Genomic DNA, 12,402 nt, shown 5'->3' with positions numbered 1-12,402 from the left:
CTCTCAATTGAGGTTGTTGAGACCATTCTACAGTCCAGAGCTCCCTCCACGAGGAAACTTTATGCCCTGAAGTGGAGAGTATTCACTTCTTGGTGTAGTGACCGTCGGTTGGATCCAGTCAACTGCCCAATTGGTACAGTTCTGGAGTTCCTGCAGGACCGGTTCACTGCAGGTCTGACCCCGTCCACCTTAAAGGTTTATGTGGCGGCCATAGGTGCTTACCACATTCCTTTGGGTGGAATGTCTGTGGGGAAAGACCCTTTGGTATCTCGTTTCCTTCGTGGCACTTGGAGGCTGAGGCCTGCAGTTCGCTCTAGGGTGCCACCATGGGATTTGTCCGTTGCGCTGCAAGGCCTTTCCCTGGCCCCCTTTGAGCCCATTGAGGAGGTTCCTGAGAAGTTTCTAACTCTGAAAGCTCTGTTTCTTCTCGCCATCTCTTCTCTTAAGAGAATAGGGGATCTCCAGGCATTGTCGGTTGCTCCGTCATGCTTGGAGTTTGCTCCGGGTATGGTCAAAGCTTTTCTTCACCCTAGACCGGGCTATATCCCCAAGGTCCCCACTAATGTGGCTAGACCTATTGTTCTGCAGGCCTTCTGTCCTCCTCCCTTTCAGAATGCGGACCAGGAGGCGAATAATTTGCTTTGCCCTGTTCGGGCGTTAGACGCATATGTCCACAGAGCTGCCCTGTGGCGTAAGAGTGATCAATTGTTTGTTTGCTTTGGGTCCCCTAACAAAGGAGGTCCAGTGTCTAATCAAAGGATGAGCAAGTGGGTGGTTGAGGCTATCTCACTTGCTTATGAGGCGGCGGGACAGCCTTCTCCTTTGGCTGTCCGGTCGCACTCTACTAGGAGTATGACGGCCTCTAAGGCCCTTATATCAGGAGTGTCTTTACAGGACGTTTGTGATGCGGCAGGCTGGTCCTCACCGCACACCTTCGTCAGGTTTTACTCTCTGGACTTAGACTCTACCCCAGGGTCTCAGGTTTTGTCTTCCTAGTGCTGCGCACTTGATTTCACACAGGACAGACATTTGTAGCTATGGTGGCGTTGGTATAGACGTTCCCCATAGCGTCAGTTCCGACGCAACGCGAGTTCCCTTGAAAGGGAACGCCTCGGTTACGACTGTAACCTCGGTTCCCTGAAGAGGGAACGAGCGTTGCGTCACCTTGCCATATCTCCTTCATGCCTGTCAGCGCGACTTCAGACTTTACGAAGCTTTCGTTTTCTGTTTCGGGCCGGCTTTTATAGCTTCCTGGTACGTGACGTCACCCGCCTCTGACGTTCCGCCACACCATTGGACTGATTTTACATGTGCTTCAAGACGTCATCACGCAAAGCGTTCCCCATAGCGTCAGTTCCAACGCAACGCTCGTTCCCTCTTCAGGGAACCGAGGTTACAGTCGTAACCGAGGCGTTTTGAGAACAACTGAAAAGTAAGTACACTTATTCCCTTTCTTTCAGATATTAGTATAATTCTGTTTACATATTCTGGTTTTACATAGTCCATACAAACATTATGTGTCTATATGGCTTTGCATCTGGCCAATGTTACTTATAATGATTGAAATGCAGTTGTTATATTTTGTGTAATAAACATGCTCACAGTTGTTTGTTTGTTTTACAGCTATAAAGGTGATGGTGATCATCAGACACCTGTTGCAAAGAGGGCCAAGACAAACATTCAGACAAGCAACAAGCAGTCTACTCTGTCATGGAAAACAGAGACTGACATTGATATGGTTCCACAGACTCTGAGATTCCTGCCTGCACGGGAACCTGGACCACAGCTGAGTCCAGCTGATGCACACACTCCTCTGAGTCTCTTCAAAATGTTTTTTTCTGAGAATGCAGTGTCAACTCTGTGCCACAACACCAATGCTCAAGCTGCTGGTGCAATTGCAAAAGGCCGCAAATATAAATGGACTGATGTCAGCATCAGCGAGATGTACAGATACATTGGGCTGCTTTTTTACATGGCTATGGTGAGGATGAGCTCCCTCAGCGACTACTGGCGGCAAGACAGTCTTTTCTCTTTGCCTTTTCCTGCCACAATCATGTCCCGGGACAGATACCGCACCATTTCATGGAATGTGCACATGAGTCACCCAGATGCAGATAAAGAGAATGACAGAAAGAGGGGCACACCTGAACATGACCGGCTTTTCAGGGTCAAACCTCTCATGGACACCATACGTCATGTTTGTAAAGCCATCTATCATCCTAAAATAAACTTAGCTGTCGATGAGAGAATGGTGGCATGCAAAGCACACACAGGTATGACGCAGTACATGAAAGCCAAACCAACCAGATGGGGTTTCAAGTTGTTTGTTCTTGCAGACTCATCAAATGGATACACTTTGGACTTTTCTGTGTACACAGGAAAGAACAACTTTCCTTCAGGCCATGGACTGTCACATGATGCTGTAACATCTCTTTTGGACTGTAAAGTTTTAGGCTCTGGGTACCATGTGTACATGGACAATTTCTACACAAGCCCAAAGCTCCTCAAAGACCTGTTTGCAATGAAGTTTGGTGCATGTGGGACTTACAGGGACAACAGGAAGGATTGCCCACGTGATGCAACTAATTCACTCTCTAAAAAATCTGCCAGAGGATCCATCAGGTGGATTCGGGATGGCCCTCTTGTATTTGTGAAGTGGATGGACACACAAGAGGTGTCTGTCTGTTCCACCATTCAATCTGCTTATACAGGAGACACTGCGCAGAGGAGGGTGAAAACACAAGATGCATGGAGGACAAAGACATTTCCATGTCCTGCACCTGTGATTGCATACAACAAACACATGGGGGGTGTGGACCTGTCCGATCAGCTCTTACAGTACTACACTGCACAACACAAAACAATGAAGTGGTACAGAAAGATCTTTCTACACTTCTTGGACATTGCTGCCACCAATGCTTTCCTTATCCACAAAGAGCTATGTGGTAACATGACCCATAAACAGTTCATGGAACAGCTTATTGCGGAGCTCTGTGGTGTGTCACAGAAAGTAGCACCAAAACAAACCAGTAGTGACCATGTGCCGGTTCCAGGAGCTGAGCTGGGCTCAGATGCAAAGAACATTTGCACAGTTGGTCGCAAGATCTGTGTGCTTTGCAAAGGACAGCTTGGTAAAAGGCAGGACACACCTTGGAAATGCCAGGCATGTAATGTTCACTTGTGTCTTCAGTGTAACGGAGAGCAGATCACCAGTTTGCATGGTGATTAAATTAGATTAATTAATGCAGTCTAAATCTACAAAAACCCCTGTCTCGCTCTGACTCAAGCTATTCTCACATTCCAAAGCACTCTCATTTACGACACCTCTGTGTCTTGAGATTGCTCTACGCAAGACGTGCAGCCCAAACGGCGCCGAAAAATGGTGTAAATCACTGAGTATCTCTCTCTCTCTACATGATCTCCTACGTCTAAACCAACAGAGACCGTCTGTTTATGGCCGGGAGAGCCTAACGCTGACCAATGAGAGCGATCCCGAAAGCACCCCCGCCAGGGAGTCTCTCGGACACTGATTTACACATAGACACTAATTAACTCTTCACAACAATAAAACAGTGTTGTAGAGACCAGATGCCAAAACATGTGGTCTCTGCCGAGTACATCAATCCAAGGAGCCAAACGCACGCACACACATAAGACTCACCCGCAGCGCCGGGGACAAAGTTCAGCGGGCGGTTATGAACTTTCAAGACGCACTCACACACACACACACAGAAACACACGCAGGTCCCACCACGTGGGACCAAAATCCTTGTATGAAATATTTTAAATGTATTTTCTTGATGTGTGTCTGATCCCCTGTCCCAAATATTATGCCTATGTAGTTTGTTGGCCTGTAATCACTCTGTGGTGCCCACAATCACAAGAAATTCTGTACCTCCTTGATTTTAGATCTTAGGACTGTCATTCGCGGTATTGCCGTGTTCCACAAACCCCAACGATGCTGAATCTTTAACACAAAATATCAGAGAATGCATTGTTTATTAAATACCAGTGTTATTAAGTTATGGACGAATTCATCGTTTCAAAACCCCGCGTAAAGGAGGCGTATAGACCTCGAAACGTCAGGAGGTGGGCCCATACGTTGTTAAAGACGATTGGCCCACGTACGTGAGGGAGGCGTGAGTTTAGCCCTTTAAAATTTTGCGCCCCTCTCCTCTCAGTGCAGTCCGCCAGAGAGAGAAAGACGACACGCCTCCTTCCCTCAAGGAAGCTTCGCTCGCTTTTATTTTCATTTTTATTTCCAAGTCTTTTTCTTAAACCTACTATTACTGAAGTTGATAGTCTGCTGAAACCAACCCACGAAACCAACTTAAGGCTAAGATAATCTTTGCTGAGAATTCGCTCGCTTCAAGTCGCCATAGCAACCAGAACGCTGTGACCACGTGATCCAGGCGCCTTTATCCAACACAGACGGACACACACAGAAGGCCGATCTCCCAAACAGAGTAACGTAGATCTTTTAAATTTGCAATCTGAAAGAAATGCTGTTTAAAGTTGTCTAAATATTACTAAGAAACGTTGGGGTTTTGTGGTGAATGACTAAAACTGTTTCTATCTCTCTCTCTAAATTCTCTTTCACACACACAAACATACACGCTCACACACACACATACTCTCACCCACGTGTGCTGAGATAAACACACTACCACGTGCTCACGGAGCCGCTGGCAAACCCATCTCTCCTTACAAACGCTATCCTCTCAACATCTCTCGCTGATCCTCTCTCTCTCTCTCTCTCTCTCTCTCAACCTCTCTCCCTTCCTCTCTCTCAAACCTTTTTATTTTGTTGTATTTCTGTATTACGATCGTTATATTGCCTGTTTTGTTTATGCATTTTTACTCCTGCGTGATTTAAAATAATTGTGTAATCGCTAGCTTGTTTAAATAAACTTTGTTAAATCATTTGAATTAAGTTTGCCTGTTTTGTTTCAAATTCTGAGTCCCTGAGGAGTGCAGATTTTACCTTATAAGCTCTACGATTGGTTTTATTCTTAAAAGAAACCTAAAATTGTCTAAAACACGAAGATAATTATCTTCTTTGTGGCCACAAGAAAGTGTTATCTATCAGTGTTAAAGACGCCCGATTTCTGTTCATAAATTATACATTCTGTCCGCCGGACGGCCAGTCTGCATGAGAAATGAACGTTCTTCAACTTCTACCTCAAATTCCCCCAAATTGAGTAAATTCTACCCGTCTCTATCAGTGATTATTACAAGTAATTGTGTAATCGCTGATACAAGCCGAGGTTTTGACCTATTCCCTATTTTGAATAAATTAATTTATGGAAGCAACCGATGCATATTCACATTGATGAATATTACCGCTAATTTGAGCTAATTAATTCCCCAACACAAAGTCATTGTTGTTACATCAGTTAAACAGGAACTGTTTTCAAGAATGGCACAAAGACATGTAACTATATTCTATCTGCCTTTATTTTAGTTTATTTTGCTCATTTTGCATTATTTTGCTTTATTTTGCTTAGAGCCCGCATCAACGGGGCATAAGCATTTACTGTGAGATACCTGCAAATTTAAAGCATTTAGTTCCTCCTCATAGAGGAATTACAATAAAACAGTGAAAAACAAAACCTTTGAATCTCCTCTACTTTGTTCAGGCTGCCTCTCTTGATGGCCCATTAGTCATTGGGGGAGTGTCTATGTCACACCCCTGGTCTGAATCTCATTAATATTGATGAGCGATTACCCCTCCCACGCATAATCCTCTTCTGACAAAAAAAACTGTTTTACAATGTTTAAATCAATGTATTGTTTTATGAGAACGATCAGGCAGGATGAATTTCACATCATTTTGAAGCCAGAACTTGAAACGACAACATACATTAGTCAAGAGGCTTGTGGGCACATATTTAGAATGTGTTTTGTGGCCTTATTTCAGCAACTTTCTTTTTCTTTTTTTTTTATAACCATGCATAAACATTATTCTCTTAAAAATACAAAGATTTACAAGCATGTTGATCAGATATTATGCTAGCCCTGTTTGTGTTATATAGAGTGAATTTACACTTTTGCCATTAACATGTTTATAAATAACTGAAAAAAAAACAAATGTCAGAGCATGTCAGAACACCTCCAGGGCCCAGAAAACAGCTCAGACCTCAGAGGGTTAATGGCTGCCAATAGTCTTGATATTTTTAACAGTGTTTAATGCCTCCATGCAGACCATCTGATATTATGAAACTTACCCAGTTTCACAAAGGAGATCCCATTTTCTTCACACAGCTTCTTTAGTTCAGCAGTTTTTTTTTTTGCTCCACCTTTTTGTAAATAAAACTGCAGCAGCTTGACCACAGAGCGATTAAATGTTTCACAGTAAGCAGACCTGCCAACCTGTACGCATTTTGCGTAGCGGATACGCATTTTGACTTCAAAGTACGCTGATACGATTTGTCACTCTAAACTACGCAAAAACCTGGTGACGCCTCGGTGCGCGCGCAGTCCTCAAATCAAGCTACAGCAAAAGAAGAAAAGTTCGACCAATCAGAGCAGTGAGTCCTCCAACGGAAATCAATGGATTTTACAAAATGCCAAATAAAACACGACAGAAACTGTATTTCGCTACGCTACTTGTTTTGGAACATCAACGAACACCACTAACCACTCGGTGAGTTGCACAGTTTTGAAAACGAACGTTAAGGGTTGTTTTAAGGGCATGTTTGTGCATGGCCATAGACTCCCATTCTAAAGCGGTCATGGGCAATTCTAAAATAGTCAAAAAGTCGCGACAGGAACCATTGTCAATTTCTTTATCCACCACTCTTGTTCATCCAAAACGAACTACAAAATAGACTCAAAGTGTTAAATACCGGATTTGTCCTTGAAGGTAAACGGCCTGGGGTCGATGTGGAAAGTTGATTGTTGAGTTAACTTAATCTTATGGATTCGATGATCACACAGATCGCATGGATTATCTTAAAATACTCCGTTAAGTTATTCATGGTCACTCAGAAAAGAGGAAGACATCATTCAGTCATGCAAATAATAAAATGCTCAAGTAATGCTGAACTATAAATCTTGAAATCGCCATTAGTGATTATGAAAGTGCTGTGATTTGTGGATTAGCCTACTAATAAGCGCGAGTCTGGAGAAACAGACGTTTATTTATTCATTCATTCTCAGTGTTGAGAAACGTATGTGTTACGTTATTGTCTTAATTATAACTAAAGTACCTAATTATGTTACATATTTATTTTGTATGAAAACTAGCGCGTTAGTTACTTATGGATTAAAAAGTACCATGCTGCGCGAGCTCTCTCTCAAACACGGACGCGCGCACACAGAGAGAGAGAAGATCATTGTAAAATGAAAATTGACGGGCTAAGTTTAAATTTTGTTCTTGCTTGTTTTTTTTCTGTCAAAAAGCATTTTGTATTATCCATCCCTGCTTTTAAAATTCGTTAAATGACAGGCGTTTTACTGTTAACACAGCCCTCATTATATGTCGGATTCGGAACTTATACTTTATATTATTTTTAGAATAAGTGATTCGTTATGCTATTATTGGACTCCTGTCTATTCATTGTCAAATGTTTTATATAAATATGTTTGTATTGGCTAACATTTATTCAGCTAATGCGTGTCCTGTTTAAAATGTGCAATGTTCAAATGCAAAGACAGCACGTCACAGATAGAAGCCCTTTTCCCTGTGGTATTTAGTATCATATTTGGATATTGGAAATTAAATTAATTAGCCTATCTTAATTGTACACAATGTTCCTATGTTTTTATATTTTGTAATATTTTTTTTTTACTGTGTTCTAGGGGTTTCTTAATTTTAGACTAGTTGACCAGCACACATTATATGCAATGCAATTATATAATGCATGTGTGTTGCCTGTGTCAGAGTCACTTACACAGTGCACAGATTTCGATTTTGACGAAATGGTTTGCGAAATGGTTCCACTTTCCACATTTCGCACACTGCTTTCCCTTTGCTGGACATGTCTCTCTCCTTTTGTGTTCTTTCCCGCAGTATCCACATATTTGGAGGCGTTCTATGTGCACATTGTTTGTTTTTTAGTTTTTCTGAAAGCTCTGACGCGTTCTGAAAAAAGTTTAATTAATACCTCTCTTAAAATGTAATTAATTAATTAAAATAAGGATTGGTGGTAATCTGGGGACAGGTCAGGTTAACACATGTGGGGACACGGGGACAACTCCTTATATGGGCATTAACAGGAAGTCCCATCTGGGGACAAAACCCTGACCAACTAGTGTATCAATAAGTACACATGGATGTCCAATCTGGGGACAAACCAGTGTAATCTACAGACAAAGAAAGGTCATAATATGGCCAGCTGGCCAATTCATAATGGTATTTCCGGAAGTTATATTGGTTTGTTAAAAATAGGGTGGTTATGAACTTGAACAACATGCAATCTTCAACTGCAAGTCATTTCAGTCCTCCCAGACTGCCACAATCATATACTGCATTTAACTCATTCTTACACAATTCAGTTGCTACATTTACTGATTATGACCCATGAGAGCCGTACGTTGAATGTGATTTTGCTGCTCTTATCAAAGTCAATCTAATTTATATTATAAAGCCCTTTAAAACAAAGTTGTCACAGAGTGCTTTTACAAACACCCACCCTAAACCCGACAGAGCACACAACAAGTAGATACACAAAAAAAATATTAAAATTACCAAACCAATTAAACATATACATGGTAAGCTTACTGTTAAAAGTATGTATTATGTTTGAGGTAAAGTTAAGTATCCTGTAGTTAACCAGTAATAACACATTTGGGAAGGTTAGTAGATCAGAGCTACAATTCTTAAATTGTCTAAAATTATGAACGTTATCAGTGGAATGGAGTTTTTTTGTCTTGTTTTGAAATGCTCTAAGAATTGAATCTTTAAGTCATTAAAAAAATCCAAGAGAAATAAAAACGACCTTGATACAAATTGAATCTACAGCCAAATTTTAATCAGTACAGTATGGGTTCCGTGCTTGCCACCAGATATTACAACATATATTGTTTATGATGTGTTTCGTCTAATGTGCCATCAGAAAATAAATTAATCAATTTAAAATTAAATCCACAACACAATTAAAAATGTGAAACGTAAAGGGGCCTGAATAAAGGCATTGAAAACTATAGGCACTCTGCCGTATGGCTACTGTACAGTAAAACTAATCTACGCAATTAGAAAAAACATTTACACCAACTCCTTATCACCTGACACAGCATTTTGCCTGCAGACTTAAAAACAAGGAAGTCCAAGCACCAAATTTACAACCAACATCGAGCCGTTTTAACTCTTTCAAAACTTAAATTACATTATAATGTTTCCAACTATGGTATTGAGACCAAAAAAACAGATAATATAATTCAACTAAAACGCAAAAACAGAATCAACAACCAAAATCAACCTTACTTTTTAGTGGTCTTTCTCTCATATGCTGTAATTCTGTTTTTTATATAATACTTTACCGCCTGCCAGTCTCGTTCACCGAGGGCTTTGGGGGCTGCTGTAATGATAAAATAAATTTCATCATTTTCTCTTCTACAGCCGCAATCTCCACCTCACTCCACTTTCTCTTCCTTGGAACTAATGACAAGAAAATTACATTAATTGCACTGCATGTGTTGTAGGTGCAAGACTGGATTATTTTTATACTATTCTTTATGATGTTGTTGACCTTTTATAAATAAAGCAAATAAAAACTATTACTGGACAGGTTCCTTACCTGATGTTACTTTCATGACCTCCCGTGTCCTCTCTGGAGATCCTTTAGAAACACAATCATATACATTTCTAAATCAAACTACTAATTACTGATAGGCTGTTTGGGGGGAATTCTTGATATTCTGATTGCATTAAACATTTAACTGCCTGTTCATACATCTTACCTTCATTCGTGTTTACTGTCCTGCTGCTATTCACTCCTGAAGTGATGAGATATGCACAGATTCTTCCAAAGTCACTAGGACACGCTTGACAGGTAGTTTAAACTCGATTAACAGGTTACATACCTGTTGGATTGATGCTGATCTGGTCAAGACCTTTCCCTCTGAATTCGTTAAGCCTTCCCTGCTCCATTGCCATCAAGACTTTGGTGATTTTTGCCAGCTGTAGTGTTCCCTCTGGTAATCTGTAATATTTCCTGTGGATACGAATATCATGTCCCAGGAAATCAGCAAGTTGGTCCATTTCGGTGTTGTTCATGTTAAGAACTCTGGACATTGTAGAGATGTGTTTGCGCAACTTGGTGGATGATAGGGCTTTTGGACATTTAGCACCACACTCCATGGCAAAGCAGCGCAGGCAGTCTGATCCACGAAATGATGTCTCGCAGCCTGGGATTGCAAACATGTAGATGTTCTCCTTCGGAACACCGCAAACTTCACGTGTTTTAACCAGCAACTCCATGGATTTGATCATTTCCGGTGCCAAAAGTACTGCAATTTTCCTTCCGCGCTTTCCACGGATTTCTACACGACTAAAGTACTTGCATAGTGCTTGTTCAACTTCTGAGAGAGAGTCAGCAATATCAATATTTAAAGTATATTTGTCTCGAGACTCGAATTATTGTATTGGCATCAGACAGGCTTCCCCTTGCCTTTTTCTGTTGAAGATGATCATTTGTGCAAGAGTGACTTTAGCCAGTTTTGCCCAGGTCTTGGTGTTCGGTGCATTAAAAAGTGTGCTGTAGTATTCTTGCTGTTTCTCCTTTAAATATATATGGAGTTTCTTGACATCATCTGCAAATGGCAAGATCAGTGGAGCGTTGTACCTTTTTTCTTCCAGGGTATTGTGAGCATAACATGAGATCATCTCCCTCCAGCGTGTCTGATAGATGTGTTTGAAGTCCTCTGCTTTTTGAACTTTTGTTGTGTCACCGCAGATCCTTGCATCACAACTTACAATGTCGGCAACCTTCATGAGGCTCTGACCAAATTTGTTGGCTAGCGTTGGCACCGCTATCTTATTTGTCTCACACTGAAAGCCTGTAACAGCTTTAACTGCATTAACTGTGTGTTGGAAGTTGGCTGGATCAATGTATTCCTCAAGTGATTTGAGAGGGGACACCTGCCTTCCTTTCAAAACCAGTCTCCCTAACTCACGCATTTTCTGACGGATCAGTTCATGATCAGAACGCCGGTGTCCCATGATGTTGTATTTCTGCTCGCCATACTTGAGGATACAATGGTCACTCTTTATGACATCTACCACTTCACCTTGTTTCATGTCACTGAGAAGTTTCCACAGTCCCTTGCTAACTCCTTCCTGCACAGGTTGCGCAAAGGCGCAAATCGATTGGGCTCGAGTTCTACCAGGTTTTGGAAGAACACCTCGAAGTGGGCACCTTTTCATATGTTTCCAAAGAAATCTTTTTTTGAAAAGTCCTTGGCAATTTGCACAATGTAAGAATTTATTTGGATTGACATTTGGAGAACTCGCTTGTTTACATGGAACAATGACACCTTTTCCCTTTCTAATGACATCTACATTGTGTTCTCTGTCCCCCTGTTTCCTTAGTATAGTCAGTTGGAGCTTTCTTTCCTTGGAGTTCTTTGGAGATGAAATGGCCTTAGCGACTTCAGATTGATCTTTATGAACAAGTTCCAGATGCCTGGCGATTTTGGATTGTGGTTTCTCATAAAAGAGACAGTAATGTTTTTTGGTGTATCTTCTAGATCCATCGTCAGTCTTTTGACTGTGCATGACTGTAAGTGAAGTTATGGAGCTTTCCCCAGATGTGTCAGATTCAGAGTTCCGGTTTCTAGGTCCCTTGTATGTTTTTCTTGTTCCATCTTTAACAGCAGGACTGGCCATGGTGGCAGCATTTTTCTTTAATATACTGCCTCCCTCTGAGCTGGTCTCACTTTCACAATCTGACCCTGGCACATATTCATCCTCTGTTATTTCCATGCTGCTTAGTGAGTCTTCAGAATCATATCCAAGTATTTGTTTTTTAAACTGAAATTAATCAGAATTCAGCAAATTAAATTTCCTAAATACAAGGTCTGTGTCACTGAAACAGAACTACAATATCTCCCAATGTCTGTAGAATAAAAGTATTTTTCTTCTAACATCCACAAAAAATACCCTATATTTTAAACTGCAAAAAAAATGTAAAAGCAAGCATTTTTGTTACATGCACACAATTACTCTAGTTTAATATCTAATTGCATGAATAAATGCAAAATTAAATGCAAGTTATCAAGTATGAATGGGTCTAAAGTATCAAACAAACATTGAAATGGTTGCCTTTTAAACTGTTACGAAAATCAGTCAAGATAAAATTAACGAATTCTTCAAACTTTTATGAACTGTGGCCGTCATCTATAATTTTTTACCTTGTGATTGGAGTGGGACATATTCCCATCTTCTCCAGAGCTGGAATC

At 41.0% G+C, this 12,402-nt stretch overlaps 2 protein-coding genes across 2 annotated transcripts; one reads left to right on the top strand and one right to left on the bottom strand.

The window, feature by feature from the left end:
- Positions 1-1,418: 1,418 nt before the first annotated feature.
- LOC309497004 (piggyBac transposable element-derived protein 4-like) lies at positions 1,419-4,653 on the top strand. Its single transcript, XM_082167239.1, has 2 exons — positions 1,419-1,432; positions 1,624-4,653. Exon 2 carries the CDS (start codon positions 1,736-1,738, stop codon positions 3,227-3,229), a length of 1,494 nt encoding a protein of 497 aa, XP_082023365.1. The 5' UTR covers positions 1,419-1,432; positions 1,624-1,735; the 3' UTR covers positions 3,230-4,653.
- A 3,859-nt stretch (positions 4,654-8,512) lies between these two features.
- LOC309497043 (uncharacterized protein) lies at positions 8,513-12,076 on the bottom strand. Its single transcript, XM_082167304.1, has 3 exons — positions 10,027-12,076; positions 9,741-9,782; positions 8,513-9,601 (listed from the first exon to the last, which is right to left on the bottom strand). Exons 1-3 carry the CDS (start codon positions 10,433-10,435, stop codon positions 9,480-9,482), a joined length of 573 nt encoding a protein of 190 aa, XP_082023430.1. The 5' UTR covers positions 10,436-12,076; the 3' UTR covers positions 8,513-9,479.
- Between the last annotated feature and the right edge of the window lie 326 nt (positions 12,077-12,402).

Source organism: Leuciscus leuciscus (assembly GCF_965113295.1).
Source record: "Leuciscus leuciscus genome assembly, chromosome: 4".
Taxonomy (NCBI): Eukaryota; Metazoa; Chordata; class Actinopteri; order Cypriniformes; family Leuciscidae; genus Leuciscus; species Leuciscus leuciscus.
The sequence above is the reverse complement of the archived record's forward strand: the minus strand, read 5'-3'. Positions and strand labels throughout refer to the sequence as shown.

What these genes read in the sequence shown, in the direction of transcription:
- LOC309497043 (XM_082167304.1), bottom strand. Translation starts at nt 10,435, where the DNA reads ATGATCAAATCCATGGAGTTGCTGGTTAAAACACGTGAAGTTTGCGGT. An exon ending in GATCAGCATCAATCCAACAG is followed by an intron (nt 9,783 to 10,026) that starts GTATGTAACCTG and finishes GTGTTTCTAAAG; the next exon opens with GATCTCCAGAGAGGACACGG. An exon ending in GGTCATGAAAGTAACATCAG is followed by an intron (nt 9,602 to 9,740) that starts GTAAGGAACCTG and finishes TCTTGTCATTAG; the next exon opens with TTCCAAGGAAGAGAAAGTGG.
- LOC309497004 (XM_082167239.1), top strand. Translation starts at nt 1,736, where the DNA reads ATGGTTCCACAGACTCTGAGATTCCTGCCTGCACGGGAACCTGGACCA.